The sequence below is a fragment of the Geotrypetes seraphini genome, chromosome 1, assembly GCF_902459505.1.
Source record: "Geotrypetes seraphini chromosome 1, aGeoSer1.1, whole genome shotgun sequence".
Lineage (NCBI taxonomy): Eukaryota > Metazoa > Chordata > Amphibia > Gymnophiona > Dermophiidae > Geotrypetes > Geotrypetes seraphini.
Window position 1 is genome coordinate 468819298 of NC_047084.1, and position 26729 is coordinate 468846026.

General features: G+C 41.4%; 2 protein-coding genes across 2 annotated transcripts; both read right to left on the minus strand.

Annotated features, from left to right (window-relative positions):
- Positions 1-1198: 1198 nt before the first annotated feature.
- On the minus strand, positions 1199-2137 carry LOC117368515 (olfactory receptor 1G1-like). Its single transcript, XM_033962254.1, has one exon. It carries the CDS (start codon positions 2135-2137, stop codon positions 1199-1201), a length of 939 nt encoding a protein of 312 aa, XP_033818145.1.
- Positions 2138-12149: 10012 nt separating this feature from the next.
- LOC117350243 (olfactory receptor 1361-like) lies at positions 12150-19881 on the minus strand. Its single transcript, XM_033924401.1, has 2 exons — positions 18973-19881; positions 12150-12179 (listed from the first exon to the last, which is right to left on the minus strand). The coding sequence occupies exons 1-2, from the start codon at positions 19879-19881 to the stop codon at positions 12150-12152; spliced, it is 939 nt and encodes a 312-aa protein (XP_033780292.1).
- Positions 19882-26729: the final 6848 nt, after the last annotated feature.

A 26729-nucleotide genomic window follows, 5' to 3' on the forward strand; every position in this document is an offset into this window, starting at 1 on the left:
AAAGAAGAGAAAAAAAAAATTGCTGGATTTTACTAGATAGCAGTGAGGAAAATGGTCCGACGCTCATAGAATTCCTATGAGCATTGGAGCATTTACCTTGCTGGCCCACCGCAGAAACCTCTACCACTGTTTAGTAAAAAGAGCCCAATGCTTGATAAAATCTGAAGTAGTTTGTAATTAACTATACAGTATGCTATGAAACAAGATTGAATCTTTGACTTAGTTGATATGCTACAAAAATTCTTTATGAGGTTGAAATTTAAAATTGCAATGGATTAATCTTTCGCCAATAAAATTGACATTGAAAATTAAAAGCAAATTGAATAATGAATTCGATATATTACTTTACCTTCTCGTTACTTTCATTTGGGCTTCTTTTACAAAGCCGCACTACCAGCTGTCATGTGGCAAACACTCCGACGTCCATAAATTCCCTATGGATGTCGGAGTGATTACCACAGCAGCAACCATTAGTGTGGCTTTGTGTAGGGGGGAAGGGGTTATTTCTGAAGATAATAGTTCAGCCAGCATTTTTCATGTCAAAGTCTAAGGGAAAACTACACGAACCAACTAACATAATTGCATGAAGTTCTACTTCATTTACTTATTTTAGACTGATTAATGTATTATGAGTGTGTTACCCATCGGTGATCTTATGCTATTTTCTTAGTAAAGCCTACAAAATATCTGCCTCCAAAAACCATTGAAGCAAGCATTGCAAAATAACATAAATCCTAGAATTCTCTCAAAAATACATTTCATGGCATTGCTAGTGTGGACACTTCCCAAATCACACAATCTCTAGATATAGATGCATTTTTGTGCATGATATAAAGTTAGCATAGTCAGGGGAAAAGAGTAATAGAATTATAGGTACATTTTACACCATTTTGTACCATTTCCAGGGATGTGAAACATTAATCTAAAACTTGATTCAAGAATGTCCTGACTTTTATGAGTGAAGGACATTGACAGTTCTTTTCCCAGTGCAATATTGATTTAAATAAACCTCAGGGTATAAAGCAAGAGTATTGTGCTGCTTTTTCTTGAAAGAGCTGAAGACATCTCTTTTGTTGAGATTGTTCAGAGAAACTGGAACTCAAGACTCTTCCAACGGTCTGTGTAGGAGTCAGATGGAATGGAAAATTCTTCTGTTATATATTTCATTTTGATATTCTTTCCTTGGACAATGTTTAACTCAGAAAGAACACACTTTTCTCTGCAGTGTTCTGCAAACTACCATCTTTACTTCCTTGTTTCTTAGGCTGTAGATGAATGGGTTCAGCATGGGAGATACTACATTGTATACCACACTAGCAATCCTATCCTTTTCCATGGAATAACTGGAAGAAGGCCTAAAATACATAAAAATAAGTGTGCCATAGAATAGTATTACCACAGTAAGGTGGGAAGAACAGGTAGAGAAGGTCTTGCTCCTTCTGCCAGTAGATTGGATCTTCAAGATGGCAGAAATGATGCGTATATAGGATATCAAGATAATCAGGAAAGGAAGTACTGCAATCAGTGAGCCCTCTGTGAATATCACTAGTTCATTGATGATGGGGTCAGTGCAGGAAATCTGTAGCAAAGGTGTAAGGTCACAGAAGAAGTGCTGGATCTCGTTTGAGTTACAAAAGGAGAGCCGCGAAGCCAACAATGTGTGTAACAATCCATTTAAGAAGCTGATGATAGAAGAAGCAGCAGACATACTTAGACATACCTTCTTGCTCATTATTGTGATATACTGCAGAGGATAACAGATGGCAATATAGCGGTCATAGGCCATAATAGACAGGAGAACACACTCATTAGTAATGAAGACAAGAAAGAAATAGAGTTGGATTATACACTCTGAAAAGAAGATGGTTTTCTTGTCAGAGATGAGGTTGCTTAACATTTTGGGGACAGTGACAGAGGTAAAACACATGTCCAGAAAGGACAAGTTACAGAGTAAGAAATACATGGGGGTATGGAGCTGGGAATTCCTGCTAATTACTACAATCATGGTTCCATTCCCCAGCAGGTTCATCAGGTATATGGCTAAGAAAACCACAAAGAGGAGATTCCTTAACTCCACACTGTTTGAGAGGCCCAGGAGAACAAATTCAGTTGCTGTTGTCTGGTTTCTCTGTTCCATTTCATTTGTCCTGCTTCAAATAAAATAATAATAACTATTTTTTTTCTTTTTTGTCTTTTCTAGTATTGTTGACTGCTCTTTCAAGACTTTTAATATAGGGTCCCTTTCTGCTTATCATATTTTAGACTGCAAACTGCTTTGACTGTAGGAATTACACCACACTGTACTATAAATAAATAAATAAATAATTTTAATGTCAAATTAAGGAAAGCATTTGGGAAGGGCAACAAACGAAGAGTTCTTTCCCAAGGTCACATTTGATGCAGTGCTAAAGATTAACACCTGAGATGTTATCAGAATGGGAAGGGAAGGAAGAATTTATTATTAGAAAGTCAGTATACTTAACCTTGGGAGGAAAATGATTTTATTTATGTTGTTTGTTTAAACAATTGTTTAAGGCCCTCTTTTACTAAGCCGCGGTAGAGGTTTCAATAGCGGCCCGGAGTGCTGAATGCTCTGACGCTCATCTAACACTTATAGGAAGTCTGTGAGCGTCGGAGCAGTATCAGAGTATGTAGTGCTCCGGGTCACGGTAGAAACCTCTATCATGACTTATTAAAAGGGGGGGCAGGGTAAATTAATCATTGCTACTTAATATTATCTTTTGGCTATATTGAGTTTAGAAGTGATTGCTAATCGACTACAATCCACCTCTAAATGAGTTTCTCAATAAAAGAAGACTATAACTTCCAATTTAAAAGTATTAAATAACATTTGGAGGACAAAATTATGGAAATAATAAGAAACTAAGGGCTCCTTTTACAAAGGTATGCTAGCGTTTTTAGCGCACACACCGGATTAGCGCGTGCTATAGCACACGATAGCTGAAAAACTACTGCCTGCTCAAGAGGAGGCGGTAGCGGCTAGTGCGTGCGGCATTTTAGCACGTGCTATTCCGCGCGGTAAGGCCCTAACGCACCTTTGTAAAAGTAGCCCTAAAAGAACGCTGGAAAACACTAACTAAAACCAAATACAATCTAAAAATATATATTGTGTCCACCTTAAAACAGTAAGTGGCCCTTTGACTAAGCTGCGCTACAAAATGGTCTTTGCAATTTTTAGTGCATGTGTTTCCCACCTGCTGACTTTTAAAATGGCCGCATTTCACATGTTTTCCTATTAATGGCCACATGCTAACTTTCCAATTAGTGTGTAACTTTAACCACATGAGCCCTTATCATTGCCTATTAACTAGGAGGTAAGGGTTCACATGATAACTATGCACTAATCAGTTAGTACTCATATACAGCAATATAGCTGCCCTAATAGATTACTGCAGGGAAAATCTACTCTTCACCTCCAAACACCTCTCCCCATTCTTAAAAATAAAACATATTTTTAGTGCATGGAATTTAACCTGCAGCACAGAGGGAGAATGCCCTCCAGATTTACAGCTGAAGGAAATTCAGAAGTCAGCCACCGTTACCTTAGAGGTGTCTTGGAAAATTATTTGTGAACTCAATCTGCTTCTAAATATTTTTAGCATGTTTGTGCCTAATTCTAAGGGCTCCTTTCAGAAAGCCACAGTAGTGATTTTCCACAGCATATGCGCCAAAACCTATTCAGTTCTTATGAATCTCGATACATTTTATAAGGGAAAATTGCTATTGCAGCTTTCTATAAGGGGCCCGTTTTGGCACAAGGTCAAAGACTGGACCATAAGCACATGCTGTAGAATATACAAATCTGACAGATCAAGACAAAAACAATCTGAAAACATACATAAAATTCTCCCCAAACCCCTCTATTGCCAGTAACAATTAAAACTCAAAAGTTAAAAATGGAAATATTGAAATAGCTTCATCTATAAAGCCTGCAGAAACAAATATGTCTTCAGCAATTTGTCTGCTTGCAAATATGTCTTCATGCAATTATGTAAATAATTCTGCATGCATAGAGGGCCATATTCAAAAGAAACGTCTAAGTCAAGAATCTCAAAGTCCCTCCTTGAGGGCCGCAATCCAGTCAGGTTTTCAGGATTTCCCCAATGAATATGCATTGAAAGCAGTGCATGCACATCGATCTCATGCATATTCATTGGGGAAATCCTGAAAACCCAACTGGATTGCGGCCCTCAATGAGGGTCTTTGAGATCCCTGGTCTAAGTCCAATTTGGACATAGGGTGGTAGTCGCCCAAAGTTGGCAGCAATAAAATGTCCATTCTCGGCACAGTTTACAGGAACTTTTATATAAGGAAGGAAAAACATAATAAGAGTTCGTGATTTTTTATAAAGAGGGTAGCGAAATTTACATTTTTAAGAATAGCCAAGTTTTCAGATGCTTTTGGAATAATTGGAAGGAGCCCAGATTCCGCAGCAGGACAGGAAGGTTATTCCAAAGCTCAGTGATTTTGAAGAAAAGAGATTTCCTTAATTTTCCAGCATAGATAACGCCTTTTAGCAAGGGGAAAGATAGTTTAAGTTTTTTGAAAATCATTTATCTATACGTCCAGGCGTTTGATTGTTCAGACCGTCACTATGTCTATCTTTATACCACATTCTATACCAAAAATTTGTCCAAGTCCCAAACGCCCAGAACAAGACCTATGTGATGGACTGATCACCCAGCCATGGCAACAGAGCAGTGGGACACCTTATAGGGCATTGTTGTGAACTTCACAAAAAGGGTGCCATATAAACATCTCACCAGAACCCCCTTATACGTTATAAACCCACTATACCAATCTATAACCCCAATAGCCCTTATGGCTGCAGGTGGCACCTATATGGTAGTACAGTAGGGTTTTGGGTTTCTTTGGTGGGCTCACATTTTCCACCATGAATGTAGTGGTAGAGTGGCTTACAGGCCTGGGTCATCCTCTCTATGATTCATTAGCCTACCCCCCAGACTACTTAAGCCATCTCTGTGCAGCTCTACTAGGCTTTCCTATGCCAGGTGTTTATGTTCCAGAGGCATGTATATACGATTTTATTCTGAACTTTGTGATGGGTCAAGGAGATCAGTGAACATGGGGGGAGTGTGTGTGGGTCTTTACTATATCACTGCAGCAGTTATCTGGTTACTTTCAATACCTTTTGAGCACTTAAACCTGTCTTTATATCATCTAACTCAAAATGTATACGTTTTGCCTAGGCAGTCTCATCAAACATTTGATTATCCCTGCAGAATGACTAAGTCTAGGTCAGCCCACATCCCATCCTAACTACTCCAAAAATGCTCCTTTCAGCTCTAGGTGCACAATGGGATTCAGAGGCCTAAAATGTCCCTGGATAAGTCCAAAAAGCTGTTTCGATTATCGGCATTTGATGACCTGTCTTTTAGATCATCCAAGTGCCAACTTGGGCGGGATTTTAGATGTATTTAAGTTTTGATTATGAACCCCATAGGCATTATGTGGAATAGAAATTTTAAAATAAATAATACACGATCATTCACCAGGAAGGGAATTCCACATTTTGCCTTCTGCATAAAAAATCTTAGCTCTGGACTCATCTAACCTACGGTAATTTGTTTAACAGAAGGTATATCAAGTCACATCTTATCTGCTGAATGTAATGGGCATGGAACTCAATAAATTCTCAAAGATATTGATAAAACAAAGGTGCATCAGCATTTAAAGATTTGAAAATCAAGGTTGACATCTTAAATTGTATTCTCCATCTAACTGGCAACCAATGCAACTTAGATAAGACTGGCGAGATATGATCAAATTTAGAACACAACAATGTGCAGTCTACATCCGTTTTCCACCTATAATCCACCTAGATCTCACCCCTTAACATGCAGTTAACACATGAATTAGCACACGCTGTCATGGCACCGCATTAACAGTACTGTGTTTGTGTGGCAAGAACACATGGTGATTTGCATGTCAACTGCTGTAAACACTTTAGTAAAAGGGTCCATAAGTGTCCTCTTAATTGCTACAGCTGCTATTTTGCATCCATTCCAATGTGATTTTTTCAAAGCTCTTTCCATGATTTGTACCCCATTCTTATTCAAACTTCAGCACCTTATAATGCTCATCTACTGCCTTGAAATTCAGGTTCAGTGCAGGTAAACCTACGTATTTTTCCCCTGCTAATACTTTAAAGCAAGCCCTCAATTTGGTGAAACAACATACTCATCTCACTAAACTCATGCCATAATACACTTCCTGCTACTTGCACATTTACCCCACCACCACTATTTTATTATCTTTCACCAGCTGACCAACAAGCCCCTCTAGCCCCTTCTACAATGCACTGATATGATGCAGTTGCAAACATAGACCCTGCATTAGTCACAGCAGGCATGGCTAGGCAAGCAGGAGGCAGGAAAGGAGAAGGAGAGAAAAGCAGAGGTGAAAAAGGAGCAAGAGAAGGCAGAAGAGAGCAAGGGGCATTGGCAAGAGGTAGCTCCGCCTACCCCCAATGTCATCCATGGGAGCTCCTCCTTAAAAGGGGAGGGCCAATGGCACTCAGTTAAACAGGCTTGTGCAGGCAAGCAGGAGGCAGGAAAGGAGAATGAGAGAAAAGCAGAGGGGAAGAAGGAGCAAGAGAAGGCAGGAGAGAGCAAGAGGCATTGGTGAGAGGTAGCTCCACCCACCTCCTGACATCATCCACCAGAGCTATTTCTTAAAAGGGGAGGGCCAACGGTACTCAACTGTTCGGCGTGCATTGAAGGCGAGCGTTAAAGGTGCTCGCCTTAGCGAGAGCGCCTTTGCGAAGGGCCTTAAGAAGGGACTAGCAAAGAAGAAACACTAAGGTAGGACACATACACAGGCATGTACCACAAGGACAACAGGACAGACAAGCAGTAGACAAACAAACACAGTAGTAGCAGAGGGCAAACACAGTCTATACAGAGGACACGCACAAGCAACAGGGGTAGCAGGTTTAAAATCAAGAAAAGGACTTCACAGTAACACCGAGGACGCTACACAGATTCCTATACAAGGAGAAGCCACTCCAGACGACAGTCTGGCAAGAAATGGATGCAGCAGACAGAAGCAGGATGTTGAGCTACCCAGTTTTCTGCACCGATTGCCATATGTATGACTACCTCCCCTCTGGGAGGTAGTCTTATGTATGTACTCGATGCGAGGAACTGGAGGGCCTGAAGAAGCAAGTCAGACTCCTGGAGGACAGAATACTGGAACTAGAAGCACTTTGAGCATTGGAAGAGGAGGACAGAGAGGCAGAAAACTTCATGACAGAAGAAACTGTTGAGGAAGAAGTCAGGGAGTTAGAGAAGTTCATCAAACAGGCATACAGGGAAGCCATGGAAAATCACCAACAACAGTGGAGCTGACAAGATACACCTATAGTGAGGGAGGACCAAGATATACCTACAGTGAGTGAGGACCACCTGGAAGACAACCACAAGGAAGATGAGTCCGGTACAAGCCAACACCAGGATAAGGGAAGATGGAAGTGCACAGAGGACATGGACCTATGGCTGGAGAGATGGTCATACACCAGTGACATGGACCTGCAGCTAGAGAGGCAAGAGAAGATAGAGAGGACAGCAATCGTTGTGGGGGACTCCATCATCAGATAAGTCAACAGCCTCATAGCATGAGGAAGACAGGATCGGCTGGTGACCTGCCTACTGGAAGCCAAGGTAGAAGATATAGTGAGCCGCATCGACAGGATCATTGACAACATGGAAGAGGAAGATATAATTTGCTATGAGTAATTTTATGTTAAGGATAAATAGCTTATTTTCCTTTTACAAAACCCTTTTACAAAATTACAGTAATGATTCCCGCTCGGCCAAATGGCCCATCTAGTCGGCAAATGCATCGAAGATCATTCAATTTCTATGGTCTTTGTCACATTTGCAACACCAGGAATCCCTACTGCAGCTTTGTAAAAGAGGCCCATAAATATGCTACATTTGATTCCCAAAATATTACAAATTTATTTCATTAAAACACATGTCTGACAATGTACTTCAGCTCTGCTCATCAGCTTCTCTTGCAATTCCAGTTTTGAGACTCTACATACATTCCTCTAATGCACCTTAATCCAGCCCAACAGCCCCCCTGCAAGTCCAGTACCACACCAGGACTCTTAGTGCAGTCTCTATGCTTTCCTTTCACAGTGTTGTTTAAAGTACTTAAGTAAAAGTAAAGGTAAATGCATATTTTAATACTTAAGTAAAAGTTTAATGTAAAACAAATTAAAAGTAAAAGTACTGCAACTACAATGTCTGTTCATCATGAATTTCTAGAAGATTCAGCTTCATCTCTTCTTTAAAGTGATCCCACTCATCTAATCAGTTCACTGAACAACAAAATTTAAGATGAAATGATCCACCGTTTGCATGACGAGATTTGCAATAGCAAAGCCCTGTTCCCAGGTTTGCTATTTTCATTTGTTTTATTGGGGAATTTCATTTATTTTATTGGGGAAGAGTCATCTCTCTTCTACTTTTACTTTTTACTTTTAACTGTAAGCATCAAAAGTAATTAGTTAAAAGTTAATGTTTAAGTTTATTTTTATTAAAAACTCTTTATATACCGTATAATGGCCCAAAAGGATCCAAGCAGTTCACAATGCATAAATCACATTCATCAAGAAAAGAACTCCATCAAAAATAGAAAAGGAAAGATCAAGAACAAAAGTTAAAAAAATTTTTAGTTTTTTTTCTTCATAAATATTATAACAAACTACATTTCCATAAAAACCATTCTAATGACAAAACAGTAAAATATTCAAATCTCAATGAACCATAATTGATACAGACAGCTAAAAATTATCCATTACAAAATCAAACCATTATATAAACACAGATCACAGTCCTTAACTCTGTTCTAATTTGGGAAAGCCAATTGAAAAAAATGTGCTTTTAAACGTCTTTTTAAATTTATATAGGATTCTTCTTTTCTTAAGTCTATGGGCAGGCTATTCCATAACCGCGGAACTAAATAAAAAAATACACAATCTCTAGTAGTAAATATTGACAAAATTATTACTTCAGTAAAAGTAACAAATGCTATCCTCTATTTCTTTACAATTAAGGGCTCCTTTTACGAAGGCGCGGTAGTGTTTTAACGCGCGTAATACCGCACACTAAACCGCCGGCCACGTTAGCTGCTACCGCTTCCTCTTGAGCAGGCGTTAGTTTTTATGCCAGTGTGGGGGTTAGTGCATGATGAAAAGTCACGCACGTTAAGCCCGCTAGCGCGGCTTCATAAAAGGAGCCCTAAATGTATCAAAACTTTTACTTAAGTACAGTAACTAGTTACATTTACTTAGGCCCCCTTTTCCTAAAGCAATTAGCGTGAGTCATTGTAGTAAGCGCACCAAATATCTTTAAATCCTTATTTGCTTTGGTGCGGTTACCACAAAGTACTCACTAACACAACTTATTAAAAAGGGCCTTAGTTACTATACAACACTGACCTTTCATTCTATGACAAAGTTGTAGTAGAAATATACTATTTGCTTCTCTCTGATACACTTGGAAGTTTCCAGAATTGCCCCTGACGATTTTAGTAGGTTACCTAAAACATTTCATTTGAGCATCTTTTGGAGAATATCTTCCTTTCCAAGAGCCTGGATGTTTAAGGTTTTGCTGAATGTCTTACTCTGTTTATATAATCTCTCAAGAGCAATGAAATTGTTAGGAGTCCCTGAAGCTTTGACAAAGAGGAAAAGGGAATTCCTATCATTCCCTGCAACATCACTGGAGCTTTCATCATACAAATTTTCCATACTGGAAGCCACGCCATGAGCATTATTTTGATTGAAGGGCTAAACATATTTTTAATTGTGTTTCAAAAGACACAGCACATTTATTTATCTTCATTTAATTCACCATTAATACTAGTACCATTGCCATTGCTAATTTTTTTTATATTGTTTCTGTAGCCATGACAAATACATTTTTTGATATGTCAGATCTTGTTCTGAGTCTTATATAATATATAGAAATAATTGTCCAAAAAAGGTGATGCTAATGATGATGATAAACAAGACTATGAGGTGAATGTAGAATAATACACTGTTTTCTGTTAGCAGATACCTATATTACGATTAGTAGATCAATTTCAGGAAGCATCATTATAGGTTCTAAAGAACTGAAAACAATAAGTAACCTAGATCTTATATTAATGAATAAAACATTTCACCTATGCAGACGACACAGCGATCATGCTACCTGTAATGGCTGCATTAGCCAAGACCTTCACCACTGTCCAAAAATGTGTCTACATCATAGAAAACTGGACCTCAACCCACTGCCTCAAACTAAATAAGAACAAAACCAAATTCTTTTGGTTTGGATCCTCAATTGACCCACGCTACACTCCAAGGATTGTATTAGATGACACAGACTTTTTATTAGAAAGCAGTTCCTGATTGGTGAGGCTCGACTTTAGTACAGGAAGAGGCGGTTGGAGCATACCGTGAGTGATTTCCTAGGAAAGATAGGGTGGGAGCCCAGAGAAGGAGATGGAGGTAGACGGGGGTTTTGATATCTTGATATTTTGATTATGAGTCCCATAAGGTTTATCTATATTTTGCGTGTGTGACCGAGGCCAGGTGTTCTGGTAGTAATGAATGCTGAAAAGTGTTACTAATGTAGGAAGATATTTATCAGCTCTCCTTCAATCCTTTTGGACCCAGAACAGTCATTATTTAAAAATTAGTGGAGACCACTACCCTAGGGATACCATATGGCTCCAGAAAAAGGAGGATGGATTGAGACATCTAGGTTTAACTTTCATTGCTTTCACTGGAAGTAAAACCTGGATGTTTTAATCTAACCTCCTTTTTCTAAAGCACATTCTGTTTGGTTTCAAACTGAAAAGGCAATAAGCCATGGTATAAGTTAATGTATAGGTTTCAAAATTCATGGAAATGACTGAGATAAAAACACTAAGGGCCAGATTCTCCAAGTGGTGTTGATCACATGCTAATCACATGATGTCACTATTTAGAGAATTTAAGTCACGTTGAAAATAGGCACCGGAAATGTAGGCCATGGTTTTACATGAGCAAAAGTTATCAAGGCTATAGTATCTAACAGATGTTTCAAAGGCCTTAACTGATGTAATGCAATTTGAATTCATGTCCTCTAGTTTTACCATTTTCTCCTCTCTGGAAAAGATTTGTTTATAATTGCATAAATTTCTCCTTTTATAAACAATATACAAAAGACTTTTTCTTATTTTAGGTCAATAACTTGTATTATGAATCTGTTACCTAGGCTGTGATCTTATATGAGTTTATATATATATATATATATATAAAAATAAAAAAAATTTCTCCCAAAATTATTTAAACATGAACTGCACAGTAACTAAGATGACTTTCAGCACCTTATCACAAGCAAGATTTACAGCATTGCTATGAGTATGAGAGAATTACTTCCAAAATAAAAATGGCACCTACTATGGATGTGGATGAGTTTTATGCATGATGTTACACTTCCCCATCTGTATTCACGAATTCCGTATCTACGGATTTGCTTATTCATGGTTTTAAATCAAAAAATACATTTTCATTTTTGAGGCTATTTTAAGCCCTGTAAGCCCCCCCCCCCCCCCCCCCTTAAGCCTTACCTGGTAGTCTAGCAGGTTTTCGGGGCAGGAGCGATCTTCCCACCCTCCTTCCCTGTGCAGATCACTCACAGGAAATGGCTCAAGAGACTACGGGAGCTCAAGGCAGCCATTTCCTGTGAGTGATCTGCATGGGGCAGGAACGTAGGAAGATTTCTTCTGCCCCAAAAACCCGCTAGACCACCAGGTAAGGCTTAAGGGGGGGCTTTCAGGGCTTAAAATAGTCAGGAGAAGCAGGGGTTAGGGGCAGAACCTGCCCGAATATTATTTGTGGGCTGGCTCTGCCCCAAACCTCCGCGAATACAGAGGGGCAAGTGTATTTAGGATATCCTGATGACCTTGACAGGAGGAAAAAAAAGCAAAATAATTATGGTAAAATATCACAAGTTTTTGAGCCACAATCAGGGATGTGCAATTTTCTAAAGAGTTGAGGAATTTTCTGATGTTATGAATGTTGTGCAAATATGATTTAAATGACCACTGAGGTATGACGTAGAGCCCTATATTGTTTTTTTTCTTTCTTTAAAGAGCTGAAATCATACAAGGAGATGCACACATTTGGTTCATTAGAGTGCCTTAAAAATTATTGAGAACTACTTTGACTAAATACGTGGAGGGTCATAATCAAAATAACAACTCAAAAAATAGGAGTAAATGAATATTAATCAAACTTTTTAGTAATAATAATAATAATAACTTTATTCTTATATACCGCCACAATCTTGTGACTTCTAGGCGGTTTACAATGAAGAGAAACTGTACAGACAGCGAATTACAGAGTATAGCATTGAAAATCTAGTGATAGTAACAGGAGAGTTACAGGGTCTGTGTATTACACGATTTCACAATGAGTAGCATTATACAGTCGACGATATTCAGAGCATAAGTAGGAGAAGAGAAAGGAGATTGCGCTTTGAGTTACAAAAGTGCAAGACTGCGAAGGTGAAAAAGATAACATAAGATGTTGATGAGAAGTAAGTTGTTAACTTGGTACATTTGAACGAAGGACGGGCACCAGTGGGAAAAACTGGTAACAATTAAAGATAGAAATTTTGGCAGAAGAGGGTAGACGGACTCCTTGGGATGGGAGGAGGCTCCGATTTTAGGGGAGAAGTCTGGTTAGGTTATAAATTTCTTAAACAAGGTGGTTTTTATTTCTTTCCTAAAGATACTATATGATTCTCTGGCGGCATCAGTGAAGTAGCCTGTCCAAGTTTGCAGTCTACCTGCTTGGAATTTGAATGTTCTATCAAAGAAGGTGCAATATCTACAGGCTATGATATTTGGGTAGGTAAAGAGGTTACGGTTTCTGGTAGGCCTAATAGAGGAGTGGAATTCGAAGTGAGGTAGTAGGTAGCTGGGGGCCAGTCCCCAGATTAGTTTATAACAGAGGCAGGAGAATTTGAATAGAATTCGTGCTTCAATTGGTAACCAATGAAGGAGTTTGTAGAATGGACTAACATGATCGCTCTTCTTTAGTCCGAATATTAGACGGATGGCCGTATTTTGAACTATTCTCAGTTTTCTCACATTTTTTTTAGGTATTCCCAAGTAGACAATGTTACAGTAGTCCAGGGTGGATAAAATCAGTGATTGTACCAATATTCTGAAGGATAGCGGGTCGAAATATTTTTTTATGGTTTTCAGTTTCCAAAGGATGAAGAAGCATTTTTTAGTCACCGAGTTTATGTGCTCGGTCAGGGTCAGGTGAGTATCCAGGGTGACTCCCAGTATTTTTATGGTTTTTAGTATTGGGTGATCATGGCCGTTTACATATATTGTAGTTGCGGAGATTTTCTCGTTTGGGCTAGCAAGGAAAATCTTTGTCTTTTCTGAGTTTAATTTCAGTTTGAAGTTTAAAGTCCATTTTTCTATTTCGAGCATGATGGAGGAGATATGTTTTGAGTTGATTGAGGTCACATTTGTTATTAGTATTAGTATGGAGATGTCGTCTGCGTATATATAATAAGTTAGGTTAAGCTTTTGTAAAAGGTGGCCTAGAGAAGAGATGTATATATTGAACAAGGTGGGAGATAGGGGGGATCCTTGTGGGACTCCTGAGGGGATTTTCCAGGGTTCAGAGTAATTTCCTTCATGGACCACTTGATAAGATCGTTTGGTTAGGAAACCTTGGAACCAGGTCCACACTCTTCCTGATATTCCCATTTCGTCGAGGCACCTAAGCATAGTTTCGTGGTCCACGAGATTGAAGGCACTGCTGAAGTCTAACTGTAGGATCAAGGCGCTGGAACCTTGATTGAAAAGGTCATATAGGTGGTTAAGGAGAGAGCCTAGGACTGTCTCAGTGCTGAATCCTTTTCTGAATCCAGATTGGTGGTCATTTAGGAGAGAGTACTTATCTAAGTGATTTACTAATTCCAAGTTGACCAGCCCTTACAGCATTTTGGTGAAAAAGGGGGTGCTCGCTATGGGTCTGTAGTTGGACGCCAGTGTGAGCGAGATCTTCTGGTCTTTGGGTATGGGTGTTATTAAGATGTGTCCCATATTTTCCAGGTAGGTTCCGTTTTTGAGAGAGTAAGTTGCCCAGTTAAATAGGTCCCTCTTAAATTCTGGTATTGCATCTTGCATGATCTTAGACGGACATTCATCTAGTAGACAATTTGATTTGGGGTATTTGTTGAAGAGTGCAAGGAAGTTATTCCAATCTGGGGGCTCGAAGTGGTTCCAGCTCATATCGCCTTTGGATTCACTACTCTGCGATTTGAGGTTGAATTCAAGATTGGATGGAGGAGGGGGTATTGAGGCTCTGAGGTCGGTGATTTTTTTTCTAAAGTGGTTGGCTAGGGTGGAGACCTCTGGGATTTGATTGTGATGGTTCTGTAGTATCTGTGTGATGTCTGTTATTTTGCTTACTAGTTTGAATAGTTCTCTACTGTTTGTATTGGTTGTTCCTATTTTCTGTGCATAACAGTTATAACGCTTTTCTTTGATCCGATTCTTGTAATTTTTCATTTTTTGTTTCCATTTAATTTTATCTTCCACTTTGTCTGTTTTTTGCCATACTCTTTCCAGTTTTCTGAGATCTTGTTTGAGGGCTAATAATTCGGCGTCATACCATTCTTTTGATGCTCTTGTGTTCTTTTTGTATGATTGAACAGGAGCTATTTGATTTAGTGTGTCTTTTGTGAATTTGTCCCATCTAGTGGGGAAGTCTTGCTCTCCCTCTATTTTGGGGTGTAGTTCATAATGGGTCCAGAATTCTGTTGGATTGGTGATGTTTCTGCAGGTGACTGTTTTTTTCAAACTGGTTTTGCTGTTGAGTGTTTCTTTTGCCAACATAATTCAAAATTGAAAGTATAGTGATCTGACCATATGTTCTTAACCCATTTTCCTGCATGCTATTGTATTTTTTTTGCGTCAGGGTCTTTGTGGGAAAAAGTGACGATGTCCAGTTGGTGTCCCTTTTCTTGTGTTTCCTCTTTGTCAGGAATTTCAAAGCCCAGGGTATTTAGGAACAAGTCGATTTCTGTCACTTCCGGTTTTTCCTTTTTCTCTAGGTGAACATTTATGTCTCCCAGAAGTAAGTTGTATGGGCCTTTTATGATATTGGATGAAAGGTATTCAAAGAATTCTTCTTTTGCACTTGACCATTTATTGGGGGGGATGTAGAATAGTGTAGCTATTAGAGATTCTTCCAGTTCGGGGTTGGTGATCTTGCAGGTGCTGATTACCAGATCTGTGATTTTTGAGTCCATTCTGGTGAAGTCAAAGTAGCATTTAAGGATTATCACTAGGCCCCCTCCTCTTTTTCAGCTTCTAGTTATTGGGACGATTTTATAGCCCTTCGGTAACATTTCCTTCATAATGACATCTGTGTCTGAGATCATCCATTTTTCGGTTAGGAATATGATTTCCAGGTTTTTGTGTTCGATCCAGTCATGTATGATGTGTGCCTTATTTCTCACCGACCGGTCGTTGAGATAGTATCCTTTGAAGTTCCTGTATTGTTTGGGGGTGGGGGTTTCAATATGTTTCAGTTGTTTTAGGTTTTTTTTGTTTTTGGTCTTGTTTCTGTGTTGTTTGGATGCTTTATATTTAGGGTTTACTGCGGGTATTTGAAAAGGACCGAGTTCTGAGCAGTTAAAAAGGGTTTGAGGAGAGGGAGTTGGTTTTGTCTGTTTGAGTGGCCTTTGCCAGGAGATTTGGATTGGGAATTGTTCAGGGGGTCTTTCTTCGTTACACTGGCATCTATAGTAAGTTAGGTAGATGATGCATAATACTATCTGTGTGGTATTTGATGCCCTCATTTTGGCTATGGGTGAAACAGATATGGCCATGGTGATAGTAGAGACGCAGTACAAATATGAATATGAGGCTGATTATAAAACTTTACAATAATAATAATGATAAAACTTCACAATATTCATGCAACTTCACGGTATTCATGCAGTGACAAGCAGAATCACAATATCGTGTATGTTCGTGTAGTCTTGCGCTCTCACCTAGTCAGGCAGTGCAGTTATAGACTTCACAGTATTTAGGCAATTATTAAACTTCACAATATTCAGGCAAAAATCATGCAGGATTGCAGTAGCATGGAGGTTCGTGTAGTCATGCAGTTAAACCTAGCCAAGCAGTGTCATGTATGGTCATGCTAAGTCAGTATAAATTGTTGAGGTTAATAGTTATTTAGTTATACTTATCGCTAGGAGACTTTTGAGGCTGTTGGGAGTCCTGCTGAGACTGGTTACTGTGGTGGCTGGTTACTGTGGTGGAGATTCACTAGTCACCCTGTGCTGCGTTGGGGCGCTTCCCGTGTCGGCGCTTCACGAAGGCGCTCACTAAGGCGCATGCACCTTTGTCGTGCGCCTTCGTCGGCCCGGGGGCGGAGCAAGGGCTCAAACGCTCCTCTCCTGGGTGCTGGGCAGCTGAAAAAGGCTGCACGCCGTTGGGGGAGTCCTTATTCAAGGCTCCCGAAGACTGTTTTCGGTCCGGGGGAGGGGCGGAGCAAGGGATCAAACGCTCCTCTCCTGGGTGCTGGGCAGCTGAAAAAGGCTGCACGCCGTTGGGGGAGTCCTTATTCAAGGCTCCCGAAGACTGTTTTCGGTCCGGGGGAGGGGTGGAGCAAGGGCTCCCATGCTCCTCTCCTGGATGCTGGGCAGCTGAAAAAGGCTGCACGCCATTGGGGAGTCTTTTTTCAAGGCTCCCGAAGACTGTTTTCGGTCCGGTTCGGTCCAATAAATCACAAAACTAAAAAAGAAAAATCTCATCAAATAATACAAAATAATTAAATACAAAAAGTGTGAGTGCTTAGTAAATTATAACCACCAAATAAGCAGCAGTATAATTGTCACATCATTGCACCAGCCAAACTAACAAACCCTAAGGTTGGAACATATTCATCCTATTAAAAAGACAAGAAAATATCAAAAAGGAAGGAAAGGAAGACTAACAATGTGGAAGTTGTTTAGAGTTTGGACATGTTTTTTCATTGGGGAATTGCAAGTTAAGTTCAGCGATAACATTGTTCAGCCATCATGGTTCAATATTTTGAAGATCTGTATCATCCACAATTTGAAGAACTTTACCATCTAAATCAAGATGTGTTTTTTTTTATATATTTTTTGTCCTTATTACTAGCATGAGTATGCTCCAACCTTAGGTTTGTTTAGGATGGCTAGTGCAATGATGTCACAATTATATGTAATGTAATGTAATGTAATTTATTTCTTATATACCGCTACATCCGTTAGGTTCTAAGCGGTTTACAGAAAATATACATTAAGATTAGAAATAAGAAAGGTACTTGAAAAATTCCCTTACTGTCCCGAAGGCTCACAATCTAACTAAAGTACCTGGAGGGTAATAGAGAAGTGAAAAGTAGAGTTAGAGGAAAAATAAAAATAAAATAAACATTTTAACAAGACAGCATTGATCTAAATACTTTGGAAGGTAGAAGAGAGGAGAGAAAGGAATAGAAGCAGAAGGGGGAGCCGTTGAACAGTAGAATTCTGGAGAAATTTAAATGATAGAAATAGAACAAAACAATACTGCTGCTTACTTGGTGTTTTTAATTTACTGAGCACGCACACTTATATTTAGTTATTTTTTATTATTTGGTGAGATTTTTCTTTTTTGTTTTGTGATTTTTGGGGGTCATAATCAAAACATATGTCTAAGTCCAATTTAGGCATATGGTGCTAGACACCCAAAGAAGGCAGTGGGAAAATGCCCATTTTTGAAAAATACATCTAGATTTTTTAATTTTTTTTTTTATCGTCTGTCTGGAAGTCCAGACTATTGTTTGTCCAGACCACCAGTACATCTATGTTTATACCACATTTTTGACCAAAATTTAATCCAAGTCCCAAACACTCAGAGCAAGACCATTTGGACATGAGAGGGGCCAATCTTCTAACGGACTGACAATAGAGCAGTGGGTCACCTTTGAGGGCACTGCTGTGAACGTCACAAAAAGGGTGCCAGATAAACATCTCACCAGAACTCCTGTATAGGTTATGTTGAGCCCCCTCAGCTTTCCTATATCAGGTGCTGATGTTCTGGAGACAGTTATGTACTTTTTTATTCTGATCTTTGTGGGGGGAGGTGAGGGGGTCAGTGAACACTGGAGGAGTGTGCGGGGTCTTTACTTTGTCTCCGCAGTGTTTTTCTGGTCACTTTGAATACCTTTATGACACTTATACCTCTTTTTACATCATCTAACTCACAACGTTTAAGTTTTGTCCAGGATTTCTAGTAAAACATTCAAGTATCTCTGCAGAATGAGTAAGGGGTCCTTTTACAAAGGCGCGGTAGTAGTTTAACGCACGGAATACCGCGCATTAAACCGCCTGCCGCGCTAGTACCTAACACCTCCATTGACGAGGCGTTAGGATTTTAGGCTGCCGCGGGGGTTAGCGCGTATGAAATGTCCAAAGCGCTAACCCCCGTAGCGCACCTTGATAAAAGGAGCTCTAAGTCTAGATTTGCCCCCATCCCGTCCACTTACTGCCCTAACCACTCCTCCAAATATGCCGTTTAAGCCCTGGGCACACATTGGCATTCAAAGGCATAAAAAGTTCCGCAACACATCTAGAAATTCATTTTGATTGTCGGCACTTGGACAACTTGTCTTTTAGGTCATCCAAGTACCCACTTGGGCTGGTTTTTAAATGTATTTAAGTTTTGATTATGATCTCTATATTTATCAATTTCATACATTAATTCATTGTTTATTGACGATTAAATTAATTTAACTCACTATTAAAACAAATGTATAAAACTCACTGCAAAAAACATATATATAAAGTTTGCACATCCCTAATGTTTGCCTCTGGAAAAGCATATTTTTCCCTTTAGAGCTCTGCTCAGAGCTAACTTCACATCCCTATTCCTTAGACTGTAGATAAATGGGTTCAGCATGGGAGATACTACGGTGTACATTACACTAGCAACTCTGTCCTTTTCCAAGGAATAGCTGGAAGAAGGCCTGAAATACATAAAAATAATTGCCCCATAGAAGAGCGCTACTACAATGAGATGAGAGGAGCAGGTAGAGAAGGTCTTTAGTCTTCCATCAGAGGACTGGATTTTCAGAATGGCAGTAATGATGTTTATGTAGGATACCAGGATCATAAAAAAGGGCACTACTACAAGCGATGAGCCTTCAGTGAATATCACTAGTTCATTGATGGAAGTGTCTGTGCAGGAGAGCTCCAGCAGTGGTGTGACATCACAATAGAAGTGTTGGATCTTGTTTGAGTTGCAAAAGGACAGTCGCAACATCAGCAATGTATTTAGAAATGCATTCAGAATGCCAATGGTAAAAGAAGCAGCTGACATGCTCAGACACACCTTCTTGTTCATTACTGTTACATAGTGCAGAGGATTACAGATAGCAACATAACGATCATATGCCATGATTGCCAGGAGCATACATTCTGTAGTAGTGAAGACAATGAAGAAATAGAGCTGGGTGATACAGTCAGAGAAAGAGATGGTCTTACTTTCAGAGAAGAGGTTGCTTAACATTTTAGGGACAGTGACAGAGGTGAAACACATATCCACAAAGGACAAGTTACAGAGTAAGAAATACATGGGGGTATGGAACTGGGAGTTTCCACCAATTACTAAGATCATAGTTCCATTTCCCAGCAGGTTCATAAGATACATGGCCAAGAATACCACAAACAGGAGATATCTTAGTTCTGCATGTTTTGTAAGGCCTAAGAGAACAAATTCTGTCACTGCTGTCTGGTTCCTCTCTTCCATTTCAATTGTCTTGCTAAATAAATAAAAAATAATATTAAGTTAAAGAAACCATTCCAGAAATACCACAAAACAGAAGTTTTCTTCTCAAAATCACATATTATACAATTCTACAACGTATTATCAGAGTTTTAAAATAATGATTGCTCATTAACTGCAAACCATCTTTAACTGAGATGTTTTCTTGGAAAAAGCAAAAAAATGTATGTTAATTAAAATAAATTAAGATTGAATTAGACTTTTATCGGCAGGTGGAAATAAATTTATGGAAAGAAAATAAGAAATTGTTAGTAAAGCAAATAGAGATGACTAAAATACTTTTATCACCTGCTAATGAAAGGAGCAAAGTAGCACGCCCATCAATCAATAAAATATAGATACTTTAGGTTTTGTGTTTAAGAAATTATGGTGCTGGCCCACTCAATTATGGGCCCACTCATTATGGTAAATTATGATGCTGGCCCACTCAATTAACACTGGCTTTTACATAGCTGTGGGAGAGATTTCTACCATGGGCTTGTGAGGTAAATGCTCTGATGCTTATATAATTCCTATGAGCTTCAGAGCATTTATCTAATCTACCCACAGTAGGAACCTCTACCGTGGTTTTGTAAAAGGAGCCCTAAATGCAGTTAGCAATCTTACTTAGAATGTATTTTTTTTTTCTATTTGACAAGGTGAACTATTTTTAGAAATATAAGGAAATTGTTTAACACATTTATTGTTGTTACATTAATGAATGTGACTGTTGTGGAGACTGGATGGACCATGCTGGTCTTTATCTACTGTAGAAAAATAGATCTCTCCAAAGTGGTCTTTATCTACTCTCATATATTATGTTTCCATGTGATGGTGCACATTTATGAAGCACATAGACATCTCAAAATAGCCAAAAAAGGTCCATCTTCTGAAAATGTGATTTTTGAAATGCAGAATTAGGACACTGTTCACTGCATACCAATAGTAAGGAGGAGTGTTTTGAGTGGGATAGAGCAGGCTCAAAAATTAGACATTTTTCAATGATAATGGAAAAGGAAGAAAAGTCTAAGGCAAAAAAGAAGGATGTTTTTATCATGTCTAGATTATAAATAGGTGTTTTGACTGACCAGCTGATCACTAGAGGGGTTAAGATTTGACATCTCCATAATCCCCTAGAGCAGTGATGGCTAACCTTTTTGAGCCCGAGTGCCCAAACTGCCGCACAAAACCAAAGAATTTCCTCAAAGTGCCAGAACGTCAATTAAACCTTAATAACAAGATTTTAGTATCTAAAAACTCTTTATAAAGTTGCCTGAACTATGTAACATCATTTTTAAAGGTTGGAATCTTTGTATTGTCAGAGAATCAATTTGATTCACAATCCTTTGGTTTTCATTTCAATTTATTGGCAATTTATAATGTTTTAATGATTTCATTCAATTTAATGAATTTAGGAAGAATTTGATTCAGTTACACAATATATTTTAAATGTATTATTCACATAACATGTCAAATGTATCCTGAGTAAAAAAAAAGATAAACTTCTTAAAACTGTTAACTGTGTCAAGACTCGGTGTGTATTCCCAAAGAGTCTATACATGTTTTTTTGGAAAATTTACAATCAAATTAGAAAATAGTTAAATCATTACATTTCTAATAATATGATGTAAAGAAAACAAAATAGCTTTCAATTAAACCAACCGTTTTTATTGGAAATTCCAGATTGGAATACAACAGGGCCATGTAAAGTCCCTTTTTTAAATAACATCTTTAAATAATATTTAAATAACTTAGAAAGTGTCTTAACTGCAAACTGAAAACACTGCTTCATGTAAACATATGCATTGGGCATGCTCTGAAAAAAATTAATGTGATTTTTGTTGTTGCATGCATGCTGATAACTTGTCAATCCTTGGCTCATAGTGCGTTAATTTCAGAGCAACACATGCAGCACTCATGTCATCCATTAATCTGTTTCTAGCATCAGATTTTATATGATTCAAAGCCGAAAACAGCTGCTCATAAGCATAGGATGACCCAAACAAAGTAAGAAGAGCAATCCCAAGTGCTTTCATGGACTTAAAATTGTCTGGCAGAGAATTCCACGCTTTTAGGATTTCATTTTCAGAACTGCTAGCAGTGATTTCATTTGTCACCCTTTCACACTCAATACATTCAAGAGCCGCACGCAGGTCATTGAATTTACTTTTCCAGATAGAGCTTTCTTGAAATTCCAGTAGCTCCATTTCCAAATTTTGAACTCCAACCACTGTAAGCAGGAAAGATCAAGATCTTCAAATGTGGACTTTTCTGGGGAAGTTATAAATGAAAGGGAGCCGCGGGCGAAGAACACAGCAACCACAGCAGCCGCGAGAAGGGGAGCTGAGCAAGCGGCGGCTGTAGCAGCAGGAGAGCGGGTCAGAGGAGACAGAGGAGACAGGCAAAGGAGAAGGAGAAGGCAGAGGATAGTGGGAGCAAGGAGCGGGTAGTGGCGAGAGTTAGCTCCGCCCACCCGCACCGCATCACCACCGACGTCAGCGCCCGGACTCCCCCCTTAATAGGAAGGGAGCCGCGGGCGAAGAACACAGCAACCACAGCAGCCGCGAGGAGGGGAGCTGAGCAAGCGGCGGCTGTAGCAGCAGGAGAGCGGGTCAGAGGAGACAGGCAAAGGAGAAAGAGAAGGCAGGGGACGGTGGGAGCAAGGAGCGGGTAGTGGCGAGAGTTAGCTCCGCCCACCCACACCGCATCACCACCGACGTCAGCGCCCGGACTCCCCCCTTAATAGGAAGGGAGCAGCGGGCAAAGAACACAGCAACCACAGCAGCCGCGAGGAGGGGAGCTGAGCAAGCGGCAGCTATAGCAGCAGGAGAGCGGGTCAGAGGAGACAGAGGAGACAGGCAAAGGAGAAGGAGAAGGCAGGGGACGGTGGGAGCAAGGAGCGGGTAGTGGCGAGAGTTAGCTCTGCCCACCCGCACCGCGTCACCACCGACGTCAGCGCCCAGACTCCCCCATTAATAGGAAGGGAGCCAACGGCGCGCAGCTGTTCGGCACGCGGCGAAAGCGAGCGGCAAAGGAGAGCGCCTTTGTGAAGGAGCCTTGCGAAGGAGCCTTGCGAGGGAGACAGAAACACCAAGAAATCACCTTCTTTTCTCTTTTCTCTCTGCAGGAGCACACCAGCACTTTACGAGAGCGATGGAGGACCCAGGATCCCAGAGGTACTTTCCGGTATACTGCACAGAGTGCAATATGTACGACTACCTCCCTTTGGGAAGGCGGGAGTACATATGCAGTCAGTGTCAGGAACTGGAAAGCCTGAGGATGGAGGTCGGCAAATTGAGGGTCAGGGTCCAGGAAATGGAGGGACTGGAGGGACTGCGCACCACAGAGGAGACGAGCTGGTCTACCCAGAACACAGATGGAGCAGGCCCCATTGTGGACCAGGTGAGGGACCTCGAGAGATTCATCGAGGAGGCCTATAGGAAGGTGGAGGAACGGGATCAGCAGCAGCACAGACGGATGTCGGCAGATGAGACCCAGGATCCACAAGGCGACACCGGGGAAGGACCTAGCGGAGGAACCACGCAAGAGGAGGAGTCCGCGACTCACCGGGACCCCGAGGGAGAGACACCACACTACACTGAGGACACGGACCTGAGGCAGAGGAGGTTGCTGAGGAAAGGGAAGTCTGCTATTGTGGTGGGAGACTCGATCTTGAGAGAGGTAGAGAGTCACGTAGCTGGAGGAAGGGAGGACCGGCTAGTGACTTGTCTCCCAGGGCCAAGACACGAGACATCACTGATAGGATTGAGAGGATCCTGGACGGAGCAGAGACAGAGGAGACTGCGGTAATAATCCACGTCGGAACGAATGATGTGAGCCGGAGGAACTTCAGCATGGCCACACTGACTGACCAGTTCAGGGTCCTGGGACGAAAGCTGAAGCGGAGCACACGGAGGATAGCATTCTCGGAGATCCTGCCTGTACCGAGAGCAGATGCAAAGAGGCAGGCAGACCTCCAAGCTGTGAATGCATGGTTGAGGAGATGGTGCCAGGAGGAGGGCTTCCACTTTGTGAGGAACTGGACGTCCTTCTGGGGAAAGAGCAAGCTCTACCTGCGGGACAGCCTGCACCTGAGCACAGCGGGAACTAGACTACTGGCAGCCAATGTGAGGAAGGAGATCGAGAGGGCTTTAAACTGAGGAGAGGGGGAAAGCCGACAGCTGATCTGATGTTGACGCTTCGGACAACAGTATCCAGAACAGATACTGAACGGGCTGACTGCAGGGAGGAAGCAGAGGGACCGGAAGATCTTAGAATCAGACAGCGAGGGAAACATCAGGTAAAGGGAACTTGCTGGGAGAAAACTAATGGGCATGGAGACACAGAGGGACTGGGTGGCACGAGGGCGAAAGCCGAGGGTAATATAGAGGTACCACAAGGCGAGGGGGATCAAACAGAGGCTCAAGGGATGATAGCCCATGAGGGGGCTGGTAGGGCTAGAAAACCCAGAGGAAAAGCGGGGAAGTGGGGTGGCGGGGATGTGAGGAAGCTGAAAGCTAAGAGGGTAAAGGCTGAGGGCAAAGCAGAAGCACAGGGAACGGGAAAACAGCCAGAAATCCAAGGGCAAGTGGCCCAGGTAAATGCAGAGGTGGAAGAAAAACGACGGGACCTGCGGTGCTTATACGCAAACGCAAGAAGCCTCATGGCCAAGATGGGTGAACTAGAAGTCGTGGCCAAGGGGGAGGACCTGGATATAATTGGATTGTAGAAACCTGGTGGACAGAGGAAAATCAATGGGATGTGGCGCTGCCGGGGTACAAGCTCTACAGGAGGGACAGGACCCACAAGAAGGGGGGAGGCATAGCACTATATATAAAGGACTCTATCCACTCGGTCGGGATGGATATGGCAATGAAGGCAGAAGGGCTGGAATCGCTATGGGTCAAATTACCGGGAAACAAGGGTGTGGGCATAAAACTGGGGCTGTACTATCGACTACCTGGTACGCCAGAAGGAGTCGGATACGACTTGGAAGCGGAATTGAGACAGGAATGCAGGACTGGAAGTGTAACAGTGATGGGGGACTTCAACTACCCGGGAATAGACTGGAGTACGGGTCACTCCAACTGCACTAGGGAGACAGGATTTGTAGAAGCTGTGAAGGACTGCTTCATGGAGCAACTAGTCAAAGAACCGACGCGAGGGGGTACTACTCTTAACCTCATCCTAAACGGATTAGGGGGGCCTGCAAGAGGGATAGAAGTGGGAGGACCACTAGGCAACAATGATCACAACACGATCAGATTCACATTAGAAAGAGAGACACCCATAGTAAGGAGGACCGCAACAACTGCGCTGAACTTCAAGAAAGGGAACTATGTTGCTATGAGGGAAATGGTGGGGAGGAAGCTCAGAAACATCTTTAGGATGGCGACTGTGAGAAGCGCCTGGACCCTATTCAGGGATACCCTGCAGGAAGCACAGAGAATGTACATCCCCAGTTTCAGGAAAGGCTGCAAGAACAAGCGATCAAAGGACCCGGTTTGGATGTCAACAGAAGTAAAGAGGGCGATAAAGGACAAAAAAGTATCCTTCCGGAGATGGAAAAAGGACCCAATGGAGGAAAATCACCAGGCGCACAGGAAATGCCAAGAGGAATGCCACTGGGAGGTTAGAAAAGCAAAGGGGGAATACGAAGAGGGGCTGGCCAGGGAGGCGAAAAACGTCAAGGCATTCTTCAGTTACGTTAAGGGGAAGCGACCAGCGAGAGAGGAGGTGGGGCCGTTGGACGATGGGGATAGGAAGGGAGTGATTAAGGAGGATAAAGAGGTAGCTGAGAGGTTGAACACGTTCTTCTCGTCGGTTTTCACGAGCGAAGACACATCTAATATACCGGACTCAGAGGAGCTCATGAGTGGGGAACAGGCTGAAAAATTGGAGCACATAGAGGTAAGTAAGGAGGATGTCCTCAAACAGATAGACAGGTTAAAATGCGGCAAATCACCGGGCCCGGACGGGATCCACCCAAGGGTTCTGAAGGAATTAAGACAAGAAATAGCGGGCACAATCCAGCATGTTTGCAACCTATCCTTGAAAACTGGTGAGGTACCATAGGACTGGAAATTGGCGAATGTCACACCTATCTTCAAGAAGGGATCGAGGGGTGACCCCGGGAACTACAGGCCGGTGAGCCTGACTTCAATTATAGGGAAGATGGTGGAAGCTATGATCAAGGACGGCATTTGCGAGCACATCGAGAGGAATGGCCTACTGAGAACAAGCCAGCACGGATTCTGTAAGGAAGGTCGTGCCTAACGAACCTTCTGTACTTCTTTGAGGGAATAAGCAGTCGGGTGGACAATGGAGAACCCATAGACATCATTTACCTCGATTTTCAAAAGGCTTTCGACAAGGTGCCACATGAAAGGCTGCTTAAGAAGCTGTGGAACCAGGGGGTGGGAGGGGATGTGCACAGATGGATCAAGCACTGGTTGTCGGGTAGACTGCAGAGGGTCGGAGTAAAGGGTCAATATTCTGACTGGCGGGGAGTCACAAGCGGTGTGCCACAGGGGTCGGTGCTGGGGCCGTTACTCTTTAACATATTTATCAATGACCTGGAAAAGGAGGCAAAGTGCGAGGTTATAAAATTTGCAGACGATACCAAACTATGCGGCAGAGTTAGGACCAGGGAGGAGTGTGAGGACCTACAAAGGGACCTGGACAAGCTGGAAGACTGGGCAAACAAATGGCAAATGCGCTTTAACGTGGACAAATGCAAGGTCATGCATATAGGGAAAAAGAACCCGTTGTTCAACTACAAATTGGGGGGGGGGTATTTTTGGGAGACAGCAGACTTGAGAGAGACTTGGGTG